The 21,139-nt window shown below is 53.0% G+C and overlaps 1 protein-coding gene across 1 annotated transcript; it reads right to left on the reverse strand.

Moving 5' to 3' along the window:
• Window positions 1–3,107: 3,107 nt before the first annotated feature.
• TFAP2E (transcription factor AP-2 epsilon) lies at window positions 3,108–19,926 on the reverse strand. The gene is made up of 7 exons (XM_047085235.1): window positions 19,900–19,926; window positions 19,114–19,593; window positions 18,520–18,571; window positions 7,331–7,553; window positions 5,863–5,981; window positions 5,183–5,324; window positions 3,108–3,463 (listed from the first exon to the last, which is right to left on the reverse strand). The coding sequence occupies exons 1-7, from the start codon at window positions 19,924–19,926 to the stop codon at window positions 3,181–3,183; spliced, it is 1,326 nt and encodes a 441-aa protein (XP_046941191.1). The 3' UTR covers window positions 3,108–3,180.
• Window positions 19,927–21,139: the final 1,213 nt, after the last annotated feature.

Genomic DNA, 21,139 nt, shown 5'->3' on the forward strand with positions numbered 1-21,139 from the left:
ACTGGGAAGAGTCAAATTCTGAGACCTCGTTAGAAGCTTCTTATGCCACTTATGTTCTCCACAGTATACTCCTGCCTCTGTACTGTTACCATCTTGACCATATACTGGAGGACAAGAGCCTTAGGGCCCGTAGGGCTGGAGAACCTACTTTTGTTTGACTCAGACCTGAGAGCACCTTTGCAGAGGGCATGTGGAGCAGTGGGAATGGAGGGGTGGAAGAGACAGACCTGTATGAGTCCCTCTTACTTGCTCTCTGACCTTGGTCAAGTTGCTCAGAGCTAGAATTTTATCTCTAAAATAGAACTTGGTGAGGACTACATGGTTAACTTAGGGAGAGTTGTCCAGCACTGAATGGTTGATGATAAACTGGTTCCCTCTATGTTCACCGTAGAGATATTTACAGCCTTTTATTGATTTATTACCACGTGCTGAGCATTGTTTAAGTGCTATATGTCTGTTATTTCATTTAATCCCCTCAACTTCCTGTAGTCTCAAACAGCTTTAGTGGTTGAGTATCTCTTGCCAGGCCCAGGGCTTTGGTTAAAGCAGAGCATTCCAGCCTTTCTTCCTCCTTTCATATGGGTGGGATGAAGCAGTGAACCTTCTTGGGAAAAGAAATCACATCTTTGGACCTTTCCCTAGGAGATGCTTCCTGGACTTCATGTTCCCTTAACTCCCAGCATCTTTGATGACACACCTGCAAAGAACTGGGGAAGAGCATTCCAGGCAAAGAGAACAGTGAGTGCAATGACCCTGAGGCACAAAACTAAGTGGTAATTGCAGCAACAAAAAGGAAATTAGTGTGGCTAGAGCAAAGGGAATGATGAAGAGAATAGTTGAAGGTTGGAGGTAGACAAAGTCCAGGTCATTGCAGGGCTTAGTATGAAGGTGTACCAGTAAAAATAGACCAGTTGAAAGTTACTTCAGTAGTCCTGAGGACGAGGGTAGTGGCAGAGGAGATAAAAGAGGATGGACCTTCTGATGCATTGGGTGTAGGGAAAGAAATAGGACTCCTCCATTTCCAGCTTGAGCAGCTGGGTGGGGAGTGGTACCATTTACTGAGAGGGAAACTGTGGAGGAGGTCAAGATTTGAGAACCTGGTCACGTGCTCCATTTTGGACATAAATTTGAGATGCCTGGTAGACAATCCAGTGGAGACATCAGACATCCTGATTCACCTGCAAGCCTTGAGTTCAGGCAGAAGTCCCCAGGGAACACCAACAGAGGTCAAGTAGAGAACGAGCCAGAGTTGGAACCATGGAAGTCGGAGAAAACCAGAATTTGGGAGGCACAGAGAAGAGTGTTTCAAAAAAGAGAAAGTGGTCAGCCTATCAAGTGCTGCTAAGTCCAGAGAAAAAGGCCTTTGGATTTGACATTGTGGCTGTTGATCACCTTGCTGAGTGGATTTCGATAGACTGGTGGGGGTAAAAGCCAGATTAAAGTGGGTTAAAGAGTGAATTGGGGGTGAGGAAGTGGAGGTAGAGGTATAGCAATCTTTCAAAAACTTTTAACTGCAAGGGAAATAAATGGGGCAGAGACCCTAGAACGTGAGTGCTTTGGGGAGTGATGTAGTAGATGATTGTGTAGATGGAGAGACTGATGGATACAGGAAAGAAAAGATGCCTAGCGAATGAAATCCTCAAAAAGAGCCGAATTAGCATCGGGGACACACACACACACACACACACACACACACACACAGACACAGGTAGTCATGAGCATTCATGCTGACACATACAGACCCACCACCAATGGTCATGGTAACATATCACACAGACCTAACAGCCAGACTGACACATTTACACACAGGCCCACGAAGTTACAAAAGTACATGTACGGCCCTGGGATTCACACACACACACACACACACACACACAGAAGTAACAGACGCTGACACAGCAAACAGACCCACTCTCTATACCCCCTCACACAGAGGTGCCCACAGCCCCTTCCAGTGATTCCTCCTTAGAGGCTCCTTGCTCTCTTGAGAGGCAATCCAGGCCTGGGCTGAAGAAGGACAGGGAGGTTTCATACCCAATGAATAGGTTTTATTAAGAATGAGAAAGGGGCGCCTGGGTGGCACAGTCAGTTAAGCGTCCGACTTCAGCCAGGTCACGATCTCGCGGTCCGTGAGTTCCAGCCCCGAGTCAGGCTCTGGGCTGATGGCTCAGAGCCTGGAGCCTGTTTCCGATTCTGTGTCTCCCTCTCTCTCTGCCCCTCCCCCGTTCATGCTCTGTCTCTCTCTGTCCCAAAAATAAATAAACGTTGAAAAAAAAAATTAAAAAAAAAAAAAAGAATGAGAAAGCCATCGGAGAGTCAAAGAGGTACATGGACTGCAGGGTCAAGAGAAACAACAGCAAGTACAAAATCCCCATGACAACCTCAGGGTCCCTGATACAATCTTTCTTCCTTCCCGGCCCACCCACAGCCCTTTGCCAGCAAAAACTCCCTCTCCATCCTGGTCCAGCCGGACGTCTGGGTGCGTAAGCAGAAAACAGTGAAATGAGTCCTCCACTCATTGGGATAAATAAGTTGCACTCGACATTTTTAAACTTTCAAATTTAATTACAACATACATAAATAAATAGGACAAACAGCAACAGGACTGTGAAGTGCAGCCTCGATTCAAGTTCTGTAATTTGTGCTTTATCTTTGCTCCTTGGGGTTTCCTCCTGCCCACTTCTTTCCAAGAGTGGGATGGTTCCAAGAAACCCACGGGGGCCCCCTGCCAGCACCCCTTTTCTGGGGGTAGGAGATTCTGGGATGAGGGCACCAACTCCTCAGCACCTCTGGTTTGTTAACAATTTCCCTCCTGCCATCAGTAAAAACAGCAAGGTTTTGGCCTCTAGGAGAATCCACCGCTGCCCAGGTGCCCTGAGGCACAGGGCTCAGCCACAAAACCAGGCTTCTCCATGCCAATTCCCTGTCCAAGCACTTCTCAGCAATCAAGGGTCAGAAAATTGCACCCATGAGACAGACATCTGGGCCCTTAACTTACCAACAAACCATCACAGAGAGGCCACCTCCCCTTCTCCCTCTCACCCATGGTCTCTGGATGAATGTTCTCTTTCTGGCCTGACTCAAGCTCCACCTTTTAATCCTTTCGGGCCCACCCCCAGGAACTAAGGCCTCATTTCAGGCCTTGGGAAACGCTCTGGGATGAGGCAGTGGAAGAAGCATTTATTTCCGGTGCTTGGCATCCTTCTCTGAAGCCTTGGTGTCACCATGCCCACTGCCCGCACCACTTAGAAACATCTTGTCCAGCCCCTTGAGTGACTCCAGCAAGTAGTTCTGGAAGGCAGAAAGGGCAGCACAGATGGCGGGCCCACCAAAGCCATGGGTGATAAGGCTAAAGTGTGTCAGGCAACTCTGTACTCCGGGCTCCAGGATGAGCGCTGGGCGGCTGTTGCCCAGTGGTGAGCGGTCCTGAGCCATCAAATCTGCAAACTCCTTGCAGATCTGCCTGGTGGAGGGAGGAAGCAGGGGTGGAGGTTAGAGGACAAAGGTCTGAGCTGAGAGAAGGACCTACTGTGTGCAGGGCAATTTTTATATATTTATGATTGCTGACACTGTCAATAGTCTGCAAGTGATGGTCATACCCATTTTACAGAAAAGGAAACTGGTTTGGAGACATTAACTGACTTGCCCAATGTCACACAGCTAGTAAATGGCATATGCCAATACCCTACAATCTCTGCCTGTGGATGTCCTGCCCACATTCACAGTCCAGCTCTACTACCTTATCCAGGAAGCTTTCCTTGATCCCTTCCCCACTCCCATCCCAAACACCCAGTGCTTCACAGAGCTTTTTCTTTGAAATAATTAGGGAACAATCCAGAATCTGCCTTGAAGAACTAAAATAATAGTTAGTGGTGAATATGAATTGAGGCCTAAATGCTGTGCCAAGAACACTGTATGCGTCATCTCACTTAATCCTCGCAACAGATACATACTGTTATTAACCATTCTCACCACGTAAGAAAACTGGTTTCAGATAGGTTTGGTGACCTGCCCAAGTGACTAAGCTGGGATTTGAGTCTAGCTGCAGTTCATGGCCACTATTCATTTCTTTGCATCCTGCATGTGGCTCAGGAAGGAGAACATAACTCCTGTCTCACCTCTGCATCACCATGGAAGCCAGTCAGCATTTTACACATGACCAGGCCCCAGAGTTGATGAGTTCATTGATGAATGAGCGAGGAGAGCCCTGTCCTGGATATGTTTCTCCAGCTACAATATGAACTCAAACGTCCCAGGAGACACAGCAGTTCCTTGAGTCTGTGACTCCATTTCTGCCTTAGAAGCCCTGAAGGAGGGAGAGTGGAGGTGGGGGACTGGATGTTGTTCTAAGCAGCAGGTGTGAGGGCAGGATACAGCCAGAAAGTCAGTTGCGGTGGGTGGGGTTTGGGCTGGCCAGATTGTAGAGTCCTCAAAGGAGTCTGGACTTAACCCTTCTTACCTCTTTCTGCCTCTTCTTGCAATGGGACCCTTCTAAAAATGAAATCTGAATGGAATGCCAGTTCATTAAATAGGCCCTAAGGCATCGCACAGAACCTAGTTTGAAAATCAATGCAGTAGCTGGCGGGGGCGGGGGGGGGGGCATTGAAGGTTCTCGGGCAGAGGAGCAGTGCACATGCAGGAAATCTGAGGGAATGGTTGGGCACTGGGATGAGGTCTAGGAGTGAGATTAGGAGACCAGAGTTGAGGTTGTAGCATGTGAGTGGTGGTGAGGGAGCCACCAAGGGGATTTGCAGAGGGGTCAGGTGTGAAGCAAGGACAAGAGAGGGTCAACTTGCAGCTCGGTATGTCTTGGTGCCCTGAGGGAAGTCACTGGAGCAAAAGGGCCTATGGGCAAGGCTCAGGCAGGGGAAGCAAGACCACCATGTTGGGACTGGGGCTGGTGATGCCATGGGGCAGTGTATGGACGTGTGGGATGCACACATGGGCCTATGTAAGCCTGTCTGTGACACCATTTTTGCTGATGCATAGAACCCAGAAATGTTCACGTGTCCACGTGTGTCCCTGTGGGGCCACTTGCACATCATGTGTACATGTGAGTGGTGTCCAGTGCACCCATGCTTGGTGTTTGTGTCTGCATTGCACCTACACGTGCCTATGCATGGCACCCATGACAGCCTGTGCATGGTGCCCCAAAGCACCCATGTGTGGCGCCCTCACTCACTTGGCGGCCAGCAGCATGCTCTTGCGGCTGTGCAGTTCCCCGGGGTCAGCGTGCTGTCGGCACAGGTACTCGGCAGCTGCCTTGGCTGGGAACTCAGTCTCACAGACGTAGCCAAAGTCTCGGGCCAGGTGCACGGCCTCTCCTGCGGGGAGGAGAGGCAGAGCAATGAGCTGTCACTACAGCCAGGTGTACCTCTGAGCCTGGAGCACAGCCTTGGACCTCAGACCTCCTGGCCAGGGGCTATTCTGCCCCATCCTGCTTCTACAGATACTTCCTATGGTTTCCCTCCCAGAGCAGCCTCAGACCTAATCCCGTTGCTCTTGGGGCCGCGGAGGATGGGCTCTGAGCTCAGGGGTGGCAGCTGAGGCCACCATGTATCCCAGAGCCTGGGCTCGAGATGATCGAGCCCAGAGTTGTCAACGTCCAGGGAAGGGACTCTTACCCCCTCATCCCTTTACCACCTCCAAACACTGGCCACGCCTCTCCTACCCCCACCTCACCCCCATGCACCTGCATGTATATGCATGCCCATGCACATAAAGACTATACACATGTATCACACACACCCCTTACTCATACATGACACACCCTCTTGTCTCAGGGACAGCCACACGCTGTCACACTGGGTGACATAGTTCCCCTCATGCTCACACTGACACCCATCCTCAGGCCTCACTCACCCTCCACCAGTGAAGTCAGAAGTGTCACATTGGCGGCCTTGCGACGGCCAGCTGGCAAATTGAGCCCAATCTTCTCTAGCCGTTCACGCAGGCAGCGGCCCCCATTCTTGGACTTGGCCCTTGACATGCACAGAGGAGAGAGACAAACAGACACTATGAAGACAAGAAAGAAGCGTATGTCTAAGTGATCCCAACAGGCCCTTTCTGCCTCCAACAGCCTGTGCCAAGTCTTGGGTCTGGCCCTGGGGATGTTCAGGGGCCTCTCTCAGCCTCTTCCCAATATCTTCCTAACTTCACTGGCTTTGCAGCCAAGATGGGGTGGGGGGTCTAGCACCCTGCTGTAAGAGCCACTCATATCTCTCCAATCCTCTCAACAGCAGGGATGGCCTGGGGCGGGGAAGGGTAGGCCAGAATCTTGGGGTCCTTTTTCCCCACTTCAGCATACAAGCTGAGCCATACACAGATACCCAGGGACACACAGACCCATGTGCAGAACATGCACACAGAGAGACATAGGGACACACAGTCACCCAGGGACACATATATAAACACACACAAATGAACACACACCCAGGGCAATAATGACACACACACATACCCACAGAGTCAGGCATATGCAGACACACGCAGACTTAGACACTCAGGGACACAGAAACACATGTTCACACCAAGCCAGGATCCCAGGGACATATGTACTGACAGTCATGGACTCATACAAGCCTCTCTGGGGTGCTCAAAGAGACCAAGAATAGAGATACGCCCACATGTGCACAAATGCAGCCTCCACACAGAGCTACAGACCTGTAAACACACATATGTCTACCTCCAGAAGCACGTGCAATCACACACAGAGCAGGACACACTCCAGCCAACACACCCCACTAGAAGTAACACAGGAAACCCACACTCATGAGAACATATACTTCTGGCTGTCCCCCATACACACACACACACACACACACACACACACACACACACACACAAACACACTGTCCTCAGACACATCAAAACTCCCAGCCCTGAAGCACAAATACTCTACCCAGGCACAAGGATGTGCACAGAGAGGGACAGACACCAAACTATGAAGACAGACCATGGACTTCAAAACACAAACACACCAGAGAGGTCCATGCTCCACAGGGAATGGGGCGTCCCTTCCTTGGGGCAGGGGATGAAGACGGCATTTTCTCTTCTCCAGACCCAGCCTTGTCCGTTCTGCCCAAAATGGTTAAGCCCTCCATCCCTTCTCTGTGACCAGGCATCTTTCCCCACCTCCACCCCCAAGCCCACAGACCTGTAGGAGCTGCTGGGGACCTGGGCCTGCCCTCCAGAACAGGCACAATTCCCCAAGGAGGCATAAATGGAGATGAGGCTGTGGCCTGGGGTGAGACTGGCCCCTCTGTGCTCCCCTAAGGAGGTGTGAAATGACCTCGGATTTGGGCAGGCAACTGTGGGCTGACTGTCCTACCTGCGAAGGACACCGCCCAGGAGGGAGGCATTGAGGCACTCGGGAGGTGAGAGTCGCCGCTGGACCTCCCCCACCGTCACCTTGTACTTGGACGTCGAGCTGAGCAGAGAGAGCCGGCCTGGCACGGAGCAGAAGACCTCACTGGGGTTCGTGATGCCACCAACCAGGCTGTCTTTGGCCAGTGAGAGGGCCGAGAGGCTGCTGGCTTTGGAGGGGATGGGAACTGCAGAACAGAAGCAAGAGCAAGGGAGAGAGAAACGCTGAGCCAGGGACCACAGGGCACCGGCTCTAGCCAGCTGTGCAGTGGGAGAGTGGAGGAAGCACTGATTGTGTGCTGGGCACCATGCCACATGCAGGCACACAGCTGAGTCTAAACATCGCAGCGCTTGAGGGCTATCCTACTGTCCCTGCTTCCCAAAAGAAGAGACTGGGGCACGCTGAGGTTAACGTGATTCACTCGAGTCCACTCAGCTAATGGGTGGTGGAAACTGAACCTGGAATTGCCTGGGTCCTGGACCTGCGTTCCTTTGCTGAGCGAGGCTGGTTCCTTATTAAAACTCAAAAAGCTTCTGCAGAGTCCTGGAGTCTGGGCAGGTGCAACCAAAGAGAAGGTTGGAAATACAGAGACAGGCTCCCTGAGTCACTGCAGCAGGGCCCAGCTAGGTCTGCACAAACGAAAGGAGTCCCCAGCTTCCCCTGCCTGCTTGTGATCCTCACATTCCACCCTCAGACCAGTGAAGGCCTGGAGACTTTGGACTCCCACATGCCAGGGGCAGGAAGGTTATGCCCCCATTAGGCCTCTGACCCTGTCCCCCTCCCTACCAAGTCACTATGGGATGCTCAAGGAGACAAGAATAAAGAGATACACTCCACAGCCCCTTTCCCAAAAACTATCTACTAATCTATGTAGGACAGAGAAGGGACTCTTTTCTCAAACCCACTTAGATGCTCTTGGCTCAGAAAGAAAGTTCTTCCCATGGTCTAACCTCCATGCTCTTGCTTAGTAGCCTCAAGTGGAAGAGAAAATAATCGAAGTACTTGCTTCCACTTGGGCTTCTCTTCCTCCAAAGAAGTGAGAGCCTTGGGAGAGACGGTGGTCCTTGTGTGTGGGTTTGGGGTGTGTGTGGATTAGTGGGAAGCCTGGGGCCAACAGTAAACTGAACACTCACTATGCTATGTGCTCACATGGATAACTTCACTGAATCCTCAGAACAATCCATGAGGAGGCTATGTTTACTATTCCCATTTTATAGATGAGGAGACTGGAGCCCAGAGAGGTGAAGCAGTATGCCTGAGATCACACAGCTGCTAGACTGAGAACCAGTAGCAAGACCTGGACTGTGGTCTCAAAGGCAGCACTCTTAGCCCTCAGCCGTTCAGCAAATATTTGCCGAGCACTGTGTGCCAGGGAACCCAGAGGTAAGCAAGGCTGACCAGTTCCCGGCCTGGCAGAGCCCCTCCAGCTTTTCTGTCTCTGGATGTGCATTCCCACCTTCCACCAGGCCCCCCAGCCAGAAGCCTCAGTGGTGCCCTCCACACTGCCCTCTCCCACCACATTCTGTCCGTCACTTTGCCCTGAGGCTCTCATTTTCCCACTGGGCCCTGGATGCAGTCACTTCTCCACAGGTGCACAGACGCTCCCTCGCTTCCTGCCCCAAATTTGGCACAGCTCTGTTCTGGTCTCCCTGCCCTGCTTCAGAGGGATCTTTCCGAAACACATTGACCTCCAGACTAAAACCCATCAGTGCCCATCACTTCCCTGTGAATCAAATGCCAGCGTCATAGGCAGAATGATGTCGCCTATCATGAATGCCAACTGTATACCAAGTGGACAGCTCTGTGAGATAGATACTATTACCCATCCCCATTCCAAACTGAAGAAACTAAGAGTTCAGGAGGTTCGAATAAATGGTACAGCAAGCAGGGAGCAGAAATGGGTCTTGAACTCTGATCACAGACTCCAAAGTTCACATCCTTAATCATAGTGCCTTCCATATAACACCCTCTTTGTGTTCTGGCTGCTGCCTGCCCCTCTTGCCTGGTTCCACAGTTGTCCTCTAGGCTCTTAACCCACACTGATCAACAGAAATATACTGTGAGCCACATATATAAATTCAAGTTTCCTAGTACCCATTTTAAAAAAAGTGAAAAGAGAGGTGCCTGGGTGGCTCAGTCAGTTAGGCTCTGACTTCAGCTCAGGTCATGATCTCACAGTTCGTGGGTTCGAGCCCCGTGTGGGCTCTGTGCTGACAGCTCAGAGCCTGGAGCTGCTTTGGATTCTGTGTCTCCTTCTCTCTTTGCCCCTCCCCCGCTCACACTCTTATCTCTAAAAAATGTTTTTAAGTAAAAAGAAAACATGTGAGGTCAATTTTAATATATTTTATTTTCCCCCATGTGTCAAAAATACTAGCACGGAAACACGTAATCACTATTTGAAAATTATCAATGAGCCATTTTACCTTCTTTCCTTGTACTTAGTCTTCAAAATTCAATGCGTGTTTTGCATTTATAGACCATCTTAATTTGGACTAGCCACATTTCAGGTGCCCAATAGCCACATGAGCCTGGTGGCTCCCACAGTGGACAGCGCAGCTCTAGACTTCAAAGAGGGAGCACAACAGGTAACAAGGAAGCAAGGTGTGGGGGACCGGGGGCGCCCTGTGGAAAGCCGCTACTTGGCTGAGGGTTACCCCTCAGGACACACCAACAGTGCCAGAACTCCGGGTTGGTTTGTTTGCTGATGAAACCAGGATTCTGGATTTCTATGTGGAATCTCTGGGCCTTTGGACCCTGATGACCAATTCAAAAATTTAAAAACCCAGCACAAGCTGCATGGAACACAGTGAAGTGCCACCTGGGATGGGGGACCATCAGCATGTGAGCTCTTTGAGCCCCACAGAACTGCTCACTGTCCATCCCCACCCCCACCCCCACCCCCACCCCCACCCCCACCCCCAGCAGGCCTCCTCCTTCCCAAGTGTCAGTGCGGGCACCATCCCCAGGGCATAGCTTCCTGGCCCCACGACCCCAGCCCCCTGTCTCCCTCCAGCCCTGACCTTACCACACTGAACCTTTGTGTCTGCTTCCACAGCTGTCTTCCCTCCCAGCCAGCAGTGCCTTGAGGGCAGGGTCTTGGCATAAATGGGCATCAGTGAATGTGGGATAAATGAGTGGAGCAAGGGCCCTTGAAACCTGAAATGGGAAAAAGAGTGATGGCCCACAGCCCAGATTGGGGGAGAGGGTGGGCGCTGGGAGAGCCTCATCCCTTTGTTAGTGATTGGTAGTAAAAGTGCCCTTCCTCCTGGGGTCCCCACTCAGGCACCAAAGAGGGGCCAAGAGATGAGGGAGAGGTGGAAAAGGGCGGAGGTTGGGGTGGTGGTGGTGGTGGTGGTGGATGTAGGGAGAATGAACAGCACACACTCTACCCCAGGCAAGTTCCCTGTCCCCAGAGCAGGACCAACTAGGGTGAGGCAAGTAAGGCACTCGCCTTGGGAGCAAAATTTAAGGGGGCACCAAAAACTCAGCAAGCGTGATAAACGGTACTTTAATCCAATCTTTTAAAAAATATGAATTAATGTAAAAAAGCCCTGGTGACAAAATATCAACATTTTAATTAGAAACAGGCTCTGATCCTGCCTCGCTGACCTTTTCCTAATCCCAGTCCCCTCTCAGAGTGCGGAGCAAAGATGTCCTAACTCAACAGACACATGGACACGGGACAGGCAACCAGAGCCATCCTCACCTCCCGCCCCAGTGTCTCCCAGGCCTGTGCACAGGCTCCCTCTTCACCTCTGTCCCTCTGCCTTGAGGGGACTTTTTGGGGGTGATGGAACTATCCTATATCGTATTGTGGTAGTTATATGAGTATATGTTTATATTTGTCGAAATTCAGAGAAATGTACACATAAGGTTACTTATACCTCAAGCTTGACTTAAAAAAAAAATTAATTAATAAGTTAAATTAATAAGTTAAAAATAAAAAGAAGGGCAGAATGACTATCCTCCCTCCCATGACCCCTAGCCAGAGGGAGTAGTCAGAAGGAACAGAAAATTCTCTCCTCCAGCAACCTCCTCCATCCCAACTTCTATTCAAACGAGGGGCTCCCTGAGGCCAGGCCCCATAAGACAGGAGGGAGACCGAGGCCCTGTGGGGCTGTTTGTGCATGTGCAAACAGGGACATGTGAGCATACGTGTGTCATAAATGACTCTACACAAACCATGATGCCTGTCACGGACAGAGCAAGGAGCAAGATTGTGCATGTGTGCACCTACTCACTGAAGGAGCGCTGATCCCCAGCTGTACACACAGACATAGTTTCTGCCCTCCTGAGTGTTGTAGGAATGTGGCAGCATGCATATGGATATCTGCGAGTGCTTTTGCTCCTGTTGATACAGTTAAACAGAGTGTATGCTGGATTTATGCAAATACAGGTGCTGCTAAGTGTAGGTGCATGACAGGTGGGCGTGTGTTTGTGTATGTGAATGACAGACTTTGCTGCTTCCCCCCACTTGTCCTCAGAGCTTCTTCCCTCAAAAATGGCAAGAAGGACAGAACCCAAGGTTAGGAAGGGGATGGCATGAGAAAGGGACAGTCATGGAGGTAAGAATTAAACTAGCACAGACTGCAAAGCAGGGACACGGGTGTTCGCCTCCCACACCGCAGTGACTCCCGAGGCTGAAGTGGTATATTCATGGTGTCCCACCCCACACCCACCCCCATCACACAAGCAGAAGCCATTTACACACACACACTCCTACTACAGACACAAGAGCACCTAGTTGTTCAACGTGTCAGACAAGACTCACACCTGTCTACACACTCCATCCACAGGTGGTAGATACTGTCTGACCACTGAATGTGGGGAGTGTGCAACAGATTCTCCCAGAAGGCTGGTTAAAATTTCAATTCCGTCTAGAAGAAAACATAGGAGAAAAATCTTTTTGCTGGGAAACGAGTTCCTGGATACAGCCCTAAAAAGCATGATCCATAAAAGAAAATAAAGTGGACTCAGTAAAATTAAAAATTTTTGCACCTCAAAAGACATTATTAAGGGAGCTTAATAACTGGGTGGCTCAGTTGGTTAAGTGTCCAACTTCAGCACAGGTCATGATCTCGCAGCTCGTGGGTTCAAGCCCCATGTCAGGCTCTGTGCTGACAGCTCAGAGCCTGGAGCCTGCTTTGGATTCTGTGTCTCTCTCTCTCTCTGCCCACCCCCAACTTGGACTCTGTTTCTCTCACTCAAAAATTAATAAAACATTTTTTAAAAATTAAAAAAAAGACACTATTAGGAAAATTAAAAGACAAGCCATTAACTTGAAGAAAATATTTGCAAATCACATATCTGATCAAGGATGACAATCCAAAATATGTAAAGAAGCCTTGTAACTCCATAATAAGATAAACAACCCAACTGGAAAATGGTCACAATATGTGAATAGATATCACTAAAAATGATACATAAATGGCTAGTAAGCACTGAAAAAGTGCTCAACATCATTAGTCATTAGGGAAATGCAAATTAAAACTATACTGAAGTACACTAGGATGGCTATTATAAATCAATCAGGTGTAGGTGAAGATGTGGAGAAACTGGAACCCTCCCACGTTGCTAGTGGAAATGTAGAACAGAAGAGCCCCCTTAGAAAATGGCATGCCAGTCTCTTAGAAAATGAAATACAAACTTACCATAACATCCGGCAATTTCATTCCTAGGAATTTACCTAAGAGGGATGAAAACATATGTCCACACAAAGACATGCATATGAATGATCACAGCAGCATTATTCATAGTAGCCAAAAAGTGGAAACAATCCAAGTGTCAACTGATGAATGGATACATGAAATGTGTTTCCTCGGTGCAATGGAGTACAGCTCAGCAACGCCAGAAGAAACCAACTACTCTCACCTGCTATGACACGGATGAACCTCAAAAACATTATGTTTAGTAAAAGAAGCTTGATGCACCGTTTGCATATTTATATATTCCTTTGATATAACATGTCCAGGATAGGCAAATTTATAGAAAGAAAGATCAGTGGTTGCCTAAGGCTTGAGGTGAGAATAAGAATTAACTACAGGGGCGCCTGGGTGGCGCAGTCGGTTAAGCGTCCGACTTCAGCCAGGTCACGATCTCGCGGTCCGTGAGTTCGAGCCCCGCGTCGGGCTCTGGGCTGATGGCTCAGAGCCTGGAGCCTGTTTCCGATTCTGTGTCTCCCTCTCTCTGCCCCTCCCCCGTTCATGCTCTGTCTCTCTCTCTGTCCCAAAAATAAATAAATGTTGAAAAAAAATTAAAAAAAAAAAAAAAAGAATTAACTACAAACGGGAATGAGGGAATTTTGGGGAGGGTGATGGAAATGTGTTAAGATGGATTGTGGGGCCACCTGGGTAGCTAAGTTTGTTGAGCCTCTGACTCTTGACTTGGGCTCAAGTCAAGATGATCTTACAGTTTGGATGGTGAGTTCAAGCCCCACATCAGGCTCCTTGCTGTCAGTGCAGAGTCCACTTCAGATCTTCTCTGTCCCCCTCTCTCTGCCCCTTCCCCACTAGCATTCTCTCTCTCTCTCTCTCTCTCTCTCTCTCTCTCAAAAATAAATGAACTTAAAAAAAAAGGCAGATTGTGATAATGGCTACACAAGTCCATAAATTTACTAAAAATCATCAAATTTTACTCTTAAATGGGTGAATTTTAGGTATGTAAGTTTTACTTCAACAAATCTGTTAAAAAATGCAAGTTCCAGGGCCACACTTCCACAGACTCTCACTCAATAGGTGTGGAGTGGTGCCCAGGAAATCTGCATTTAAAAGTTTTTTTTAATGTTTGTTTATTTTTGAGAGAGACAGACTGCCAGCGGGGGAGGGGCAGGGAGAGAGGGAGACACAGAATCTGAAACAGGCTGCAGGCTCCGAGCTGTCGGCACAGAGCCCCATGCGGGGGCTTGAACTCACAAACTGTGAGATCATGACCTGAGCCAAAGATGGATGCTTAACTGCTTAACCCACGGAGCCACCCAGCCGCCCCGGAAATCTGCATTTTTATTTTTATTTATTTATTTTTTTTTAAATTTTTTTTTTCAACGTTTATTTATTTTTGGGACAGAGAGAGACAGAGCATGAACGGGGGAGGGGCAGAGAGAGAGGGAGACACAGAATCGGAAACAGGCTCCGAGCCATCAGCCCAGAGCCCGACGCGGGGCTCGAACTCACGGACCGCGAGATCGTGACCTGGCTGAAGTCGGACGCTTAACCGACTGCGCCACCCAGGCGCCCCTGGAAATCTGCATTTTTAAATAAGCATCTCCAAGAGATTCTGATGTATGTGGCTCCTTAGCCCACACTTAGGGTACACTGGTCCCCATGGCAGTGGGGTGCAGCTGGAGAAAGGTAGACAGGAGGGGTATCGACACCCCTCCCAGCCCACTGGAGCCTCCTCATCTCCCCTGGGTGGCTGTTTCCTTCGGGCTAACCTTCACTCCCCTGTCCCATGTGGCCCTCAGCTACCATCCAAAGTCTGTCTGCATGGGCACTGGTTTTTCAGTCTCTTTCTGGGGCAGAGGCCTGGAAGGCGAGTGAGGCAGGAATGCAGAAGTGCCAGATCAGATCCTGTCTTTATGCAAAACTCGGATTTTTGTTTATCATGGATTTTTGGCAATACCTCTTATTTTAAATTATTGCATTGAGATATATTATTTATCTAAACCTTGCCTCAGAGGTGAGTAGTTCACTTACCTCACCCTAGGCCTGGCCCTGTAGAGATGCACTTGGAAGTCCAGACCCTCCCCCTCCCTTTCCTTCCCAAGAGCCAAGGAGAGCAGAGGAGAGGGTGGCTATTTACCTCAGCCCCTGCCCTGGAGACCCTGAGAGAGATTGGTCCACAGAGCCCACCCTCAACTAGGCAACCACCCACTCTCCTGGTGGGGAGGAGGTATTTATCTTAATTCTCATTTTAACCACTCCCCTCCAGCTGTGGCTGTAGAAACCCCGCAGATTTCAACCTTTTTAACCTGTCTGGCTTTTTCCACAGTGGAGGGCATTTGCACATGCTGTGCCTAGTGTGGTGAAAATATCGTAGCCCTTTGTACACCCTCTCTCCCAGTGCACTCAGACTTCAAAACCCATCGTTCATTCATTCAACAAACACGCATGCAACTAGGGAGACCCATCCTAACCTCTCCTGTAGGAAGCCCCCCAGCCTTAGACACTCAGTGCTCCTCCTCTAAGCTCCCAAGCCACCAGTAGAGATCCCCCTCACTACCTTTCTCCACTAGAGAATGTTCCCATCCAGGTCTGTCTCCCCCACCAGTCCCGCCTGCTTTCTGTGCCCCTAGGAAAGATTGCAAAACTGTAGGTGACAAACATGGGCAGAAAATGGAGGGCTCTTCGCTTCTCCTTGGGTCGGCCTCGGCTCCGTCTGCCACCCCCGGACCCACACCCTGGCTGCAAGGGGCAGCAGACCGGGAAGTGTGTGATGGGGGCGGAGGCTTCGCTTCCTTCCCCTCCAGGACAAGTGCCTAGAGTAGCGAAAGTTTTACAACCGGGGTCTGGGCTCTCGGGAGCTTCTAGGCTCCCCTCCCCGGCGATACCCTGTGGTTGAAGGCTGCTTCTGGGGTAGGGCTGGGGTTGCCTCCGTTTCGCACCCAGGATCTCAACTGCCCGCGACACAGCTGCCGCTCCCTCCAGGGCCGGGAGGAGCTGGAGGAATCTGATGCGTCAGCCAGCCAAGAATGACTTTCTGTAATTCCAGGGCCCAGGCAGGCCGGTGGGGCCCCCACCACCCGCGGCGGGTGTCAGAGGTCTTCAAGATATTACAGGGGCTCCCGATGTCATCGGTAGGGCCTGAGGGCGAAGAAGGGCGCAAATCCACGCCCCCCCCCCCACCCCGGAGTCCCGCAGCGACAGCGGAAGTCCCTGGCGAAAAGTGCCCGCTGCGCGCAGGGCTCTAAGCCCGGCCGCCTGCTTAGCCACAGGGGCTCCGCGCCGTCACCTGCCTAGGCAGCCGCTTAGGTCAGGACCTCCGGGACCAGCTCTGCCTCAGCTTTTGCAAAGCTCGAAAGCGCCGGCACTGACCCTCTCTCCTCCCCAAAGGCGCGGCGCGCGGGCCCAAGGCCAAGCTCGCGGCTACGGAACCGGGCCCTCCCCTCCGCAGGGGTCCCCGGCTCTCACCCCTCTCCCTATGCTGCAGCGCTCCCGGCCGTGTGACCCGTCGTCCGGAGTGGGGCGCTCAGGTCGCCGCACTCCACCTCGCTGCGCTCTCCCACCGACAGGCTGGCACTGCGGTGCGGCGGGTGTGCGCGCCCCGGCCCCGACGTCTGGCGCGGCACCAGCGCCCACATCTTCCCCGCGAGGCCCAGCGGGCAGCCCCTCTGGACAATCCGGCCGCACTCACTGCGGTCTTAGGACCGCCGTCGGGGATTCCGGCGCACACCAAGGACCCGCAATTTATGGCAGCTGATGTCCTTTGAGAGAAACCAACTCGGGGCAATTCCAGTTCCTCCTTGCAGCCAGTTTCCTTGACCTGCTTGTGGATTGGGGTTTAAGGTACTCAGAGCCCCAGCTGATCCTTCTACCCTTCCCCAGGGCAGAGGATCCCGAGTTCCTTCCCAAAACGCGGGGGGGGGGGGGGGGAGGCTGGCCTCCTCGAGGGAGTCAGTGTGCCTAGCCCCATCCCCCCAGGCTCTCCAGCCTGGGCAGAAGTCGGGAACTGGGGGCCCAGCGACAGGCTCTTCTTGCCAACTGCAGACCGAGCTCTTACTTCCGACGGGTTCCAAAAAGTCCACTAAACCAACGCAGCGCCTGCGACCTCAGCTCCTGCTCCAGGAAGCAGGGGTTCCCGGCGTCCTCTCCACCTAAGTTCCAGGAAGCCTGTCCCTTCATCTTCCCTCCCCCACCTCCCCACCCTCCATACTCTAGGTTGTCCAACTAACTCCCAGCCCCTGGTAACCCAGCCCCAACTCCTGGAAGTCCAGCCCCCAGCCCCCAATCCCACTCCAGCCCCCAACACGGGAGGGCAAACAAAGCCTGGGCTTGAATTCTTTCTTTTGAAAAACAACTGGAGCCAAATCCCACAGGAGCAGCACCTGCCCCAGGCACTGCAGGCTTCATAGAATTCCTCCCAGGACACCCACCCCAAATCTAAGGAGCCCACCCAAAGCCTGTACCCCTCTGACTCTCTGTCTCTTTCTCTCTCTTTCTCACCTTTTCCTGGCACATCCAGAACCCGGTCCCCCAAGCCGGAAAATCCACTGGAGCCATGTCTCAAACCCCTGACTTTTACCAGTGCAGAGACACAAACACCCACCAAAACACACAGGGAGTGATCCTCACATGCTTAGAGATCCTCAGCTCCAAAAACAAACAAACAAACAAACAAACAAACAAATTCCAGGACACAACAAAGACCTTGATACACACATAGAGACCCCCAAACACTCAGAAATATACACTAACCTAGTAGGCACACATCACACACTTAGCAACAGACACACTTACACACCAAGAAATACCAGAAAGACACCTAGGAAAGAAACATATAGACATGTACAGGACCCTGAACTCACATCCAGGAGCAGGCAGGCCTTGGCCCTCCTGCACTCAGGCTAACTGACGATATTCACACACCAACTCATATAACTCTAAATGTGTAAAGAGGCTCCTGAAAGAAGAGAAGACTCTTCAGGGAAACTCGAGTTTCTCCCACCCCCTAATTGACCCCAAGGCCCTGCTGGACAGGAAAGCTTGCCAGGCTAGGAAATGGTAAGACTCTGTAATGAGGAAATAATTTAATGAAATCCATGGGAATGGCATTCCCATTCCCACCTCTTAGGAAACAGGAAAGTAGTTTAACTTGTTCTGCAAATTAACTCCAGATCCAAAGTGCCCTCCCCTTCATAGGAAGAGGCCAAGCCCCTTTGTGGGGCATGGGTGGCCCAGGGAGCAGAGTGAGCAAGATAGGCCCAGCCTACCCCAGGCTGCAGGCTCTGGGGCCAACATGCCAACCTGCCCAGCTGCCCAGGCTCTGGCCAGAACCCCAGCCTTTGCTGCCCCCCTAATGGACTAGTAAGAGGGTCCGCTGGCCATTGAACCCAGCGACACATAGGAGGCAAACTCCACGGGGAAGGAAATGGGTCTCCACCCCGGGGGAATGGGGTGGGGGGCCCAGTTCTGCCCTGGCAGATGCATGCTGTTCCTTACCTTTCTTGATCACAGACTGGTCCAGAAGGCTCATTCCCGGCTCATCCATGGCCTGCAAATAGGAGAGGCAGTGGTAAGGGTGCTTGTGGACCTAGTCCCCTGTCACTTCCCAAGCTCCTGCAGTCCCTGGTCCTGGTCCTGTCTGCTCTGCCCTCTGCTCACCACCTACGCTTGGGGTGACCCGCAGGACCAGGACTGCCGTGCAGCTGGAGCCCTGGATACCTCGCCATGCCATGTGAAAGGGGAATTTTGAACCTTGGACAGGCAAATCCTCTGCTTCTCTCTGGGGGCACAGGCTGCCCCAGCGGGGGTTCAGATGCCCCACGCCGCCCAGCGGAGAGCTAGAGGAGTGGTCGGAACCCCTGCCCATTTACTCCACCGAGGGTTGCCGCCATCCCAGCACCGTGCAGTGAGTCGGTGCCAGGACGCCTTAATGGCCAGGCAGCATGTAACCCAGACGTGGGACTCATCCTCGGAGTGAGAAGTCGCAGGCTGAGAGAAAAGTCGGGCGCCCGCCTTCATCACCGTGCCTCCAGCCAAAGTCCTAAATCACCGCGGCCGGTCCTGGCCCATCCCGGACCGTTCGGGCCTCACCTGCAGGTCCTCTAGGCCGGGCGGCGCCGCCAGCCCTGGGAGGCCGAGGGGCGCGTCAGCCAGGCCGTGCGCCCCGTCGGCCAGGCCTTGCAGGAGCCGGGGCACGGCGGTGGCGTAGTCGCGGCGCGGGTCGAGGCCCAGAGCGCGGGCGGGCGGCGCCAGCAGGCCGGGCGGCTCTTCGTGGGCGCGGGCGGCGGCGCGGGGCGCGGCCCAGGCGGCCTGGGGAGGCTGCGGCTGTGCCAGGGGTGCCAGGCCGCCGTACGGGTCCCCGGCCAGGTGGGGAAAGGCGGCAGCGGCGTCGGGCGCCTGGCCGTAGGGCAGTGGCGGCTGCGGGTAGGGCGGCGGGAAGTAGGGCGGCTGGAAGTCAACGGCGGCGGCGGCCGGCGTGTGGCAGAGTGGCGGCGCCGGCCCGTAGGCCGCCTGGGGCAGGGACGACAGGCGGGCCCCGCCAGTCGCTGCGCCCAGCCCGTCGGGGCGCTCCTGGGGAAGGAGAGGGGCGCGTTAGGCGGCCCGCTGGCAGCTGAAAGGACCTCGGCCCTAGAGGACCCTCCTCAGCTCGCGGGGATCCGGCTGCCGTCCTGCCCGCGTCCGGGGGCCTGAGGTCTGTCCCAGGGTGGCCCGCGGGCGCCGGAGCCTCGGGCTGGGACAGCGGTCTCTCGCGCGCACCCGCACGGTCCGCCGCTGGCCGAATCCCTGTGGCCCCCTCCCTCCGAGGTTTCGTTGGAGGTGGAGGTCCGGCAGGTCCAGCACTCGAGGTCCCGGATCCCGGGCCCCGAGACTACTCACCATGGCGGGGTAAGTGTGCACCAGCATGGGGGTGGGCAGCGCGGGGCACGAGGCGTGGCGGCGGCGGAGCCCTCGCCCGACGGCGAGCGCTGCGGTAAGAGGCGCGGGGAGCCTGCACAGCCCGCGGGGGTCCCTTTGGGGCGGCGGGGTGCCACTCGGTCGAGAGCCGGGCGGGCGGGCGTCGGGTCCTCAGCTGTGGGCGCCCCCGGGCGGATCCATGGAGGCGGGACGTGGGCCGGACGGGCGCTGATCACACTTGGAAAAGTCGGTCAACGGGTGCCCAGCGCCCGCCCTTCTTCCTCTGAGCGCAGCCCGCTCCATGCACTCCAGTTATAGTGGCGGGGGCGCGCTGGGCCTCCGGGGCGCGCATTAAAGAGACACGCTGTGGCCGCTTTCTCCCTTCTCCCCAGCGACCGTTCAAGGGGAGGCGGGGCTTTGGGGCGACCCCATGGGGTGGGTAGCGGGGCGTGAATTCAATCCCCCCCCCACCTCCCGCTTGCTCTGAGACGCCTTCTGGGCTCAAATCCCAGCTGTGGTGAAACAGAGAAGGATTGGAAGCTAGGATGTAGGGGTTCTGGGTTTGAATTTCAGCTCTATCGCCTTTATTTGCTTCTGAGCAAATCGCTGCTCTTCCTGGGCCTCAGCTTCCTAGTCTGTAAAGTGGGTATCCGTCCTTTCGCTAACCACCTCACTGGACTATGGATGTGGCCATCGTCAATGTGGAAGAAATTTGTGGGCTGAAGACTCAAGCCCACTGGCTCATGTGCACCCCTGTGTCAGCGTGCATGCACGTGCGTGCGTGTGTGTGTGTGTATAGAGGACCATCACAATCTTTCTGAATGTTTCTGGATCAAAGACCCTCAAAGAGTGCCCTCTTCACTCAGCCTTCTGGTGGCTGATAACTCCCAGTGCCAAGCCAGGGTCTGAGGAACCTGGACACACAAACTGAGAGAGAGTTGTCCAGCGGGGTTCAGCATGAGTTCCACCTGAGAAGGGCTCCAGGTGTTTCTGAAGCCACTAGAGCCTGGGCTGATTGAATATGTGTGTAACTTCCCCACGTGATGGTGTGCAGCCATCACACTTAGGAGGGCAGGCTGTGTGGCAGGCACTGGCTGGCTCTCAAGACCATTTTGGTCTCTGCAGTCTCTCCACCTTTCTTCCTCCCCAAACCCAACCCTCTCCTCCTGAGAAGCAGGGGCAAGGATGAAAGAAAGGGAAATGAGAGGAATACTAAGAAGAA

The sequence above is a fragment of the Lynx rufus genome, unplaced genomic scaffold, assembly GCF_022079265.1.
Source record: "Lynx rufus isolate CCGP_SWC_20201006 ecotype Redwood Valley unplaced genomic scaffold, mLynRuf1.p SCAF_2, whole genome shotgun sequence".
Lineage (NCBI taxonomy): Eukaryota > Metazoa > Chordata > Mammalia > Carnivora > Felidae > Lynx > Lynx rufus.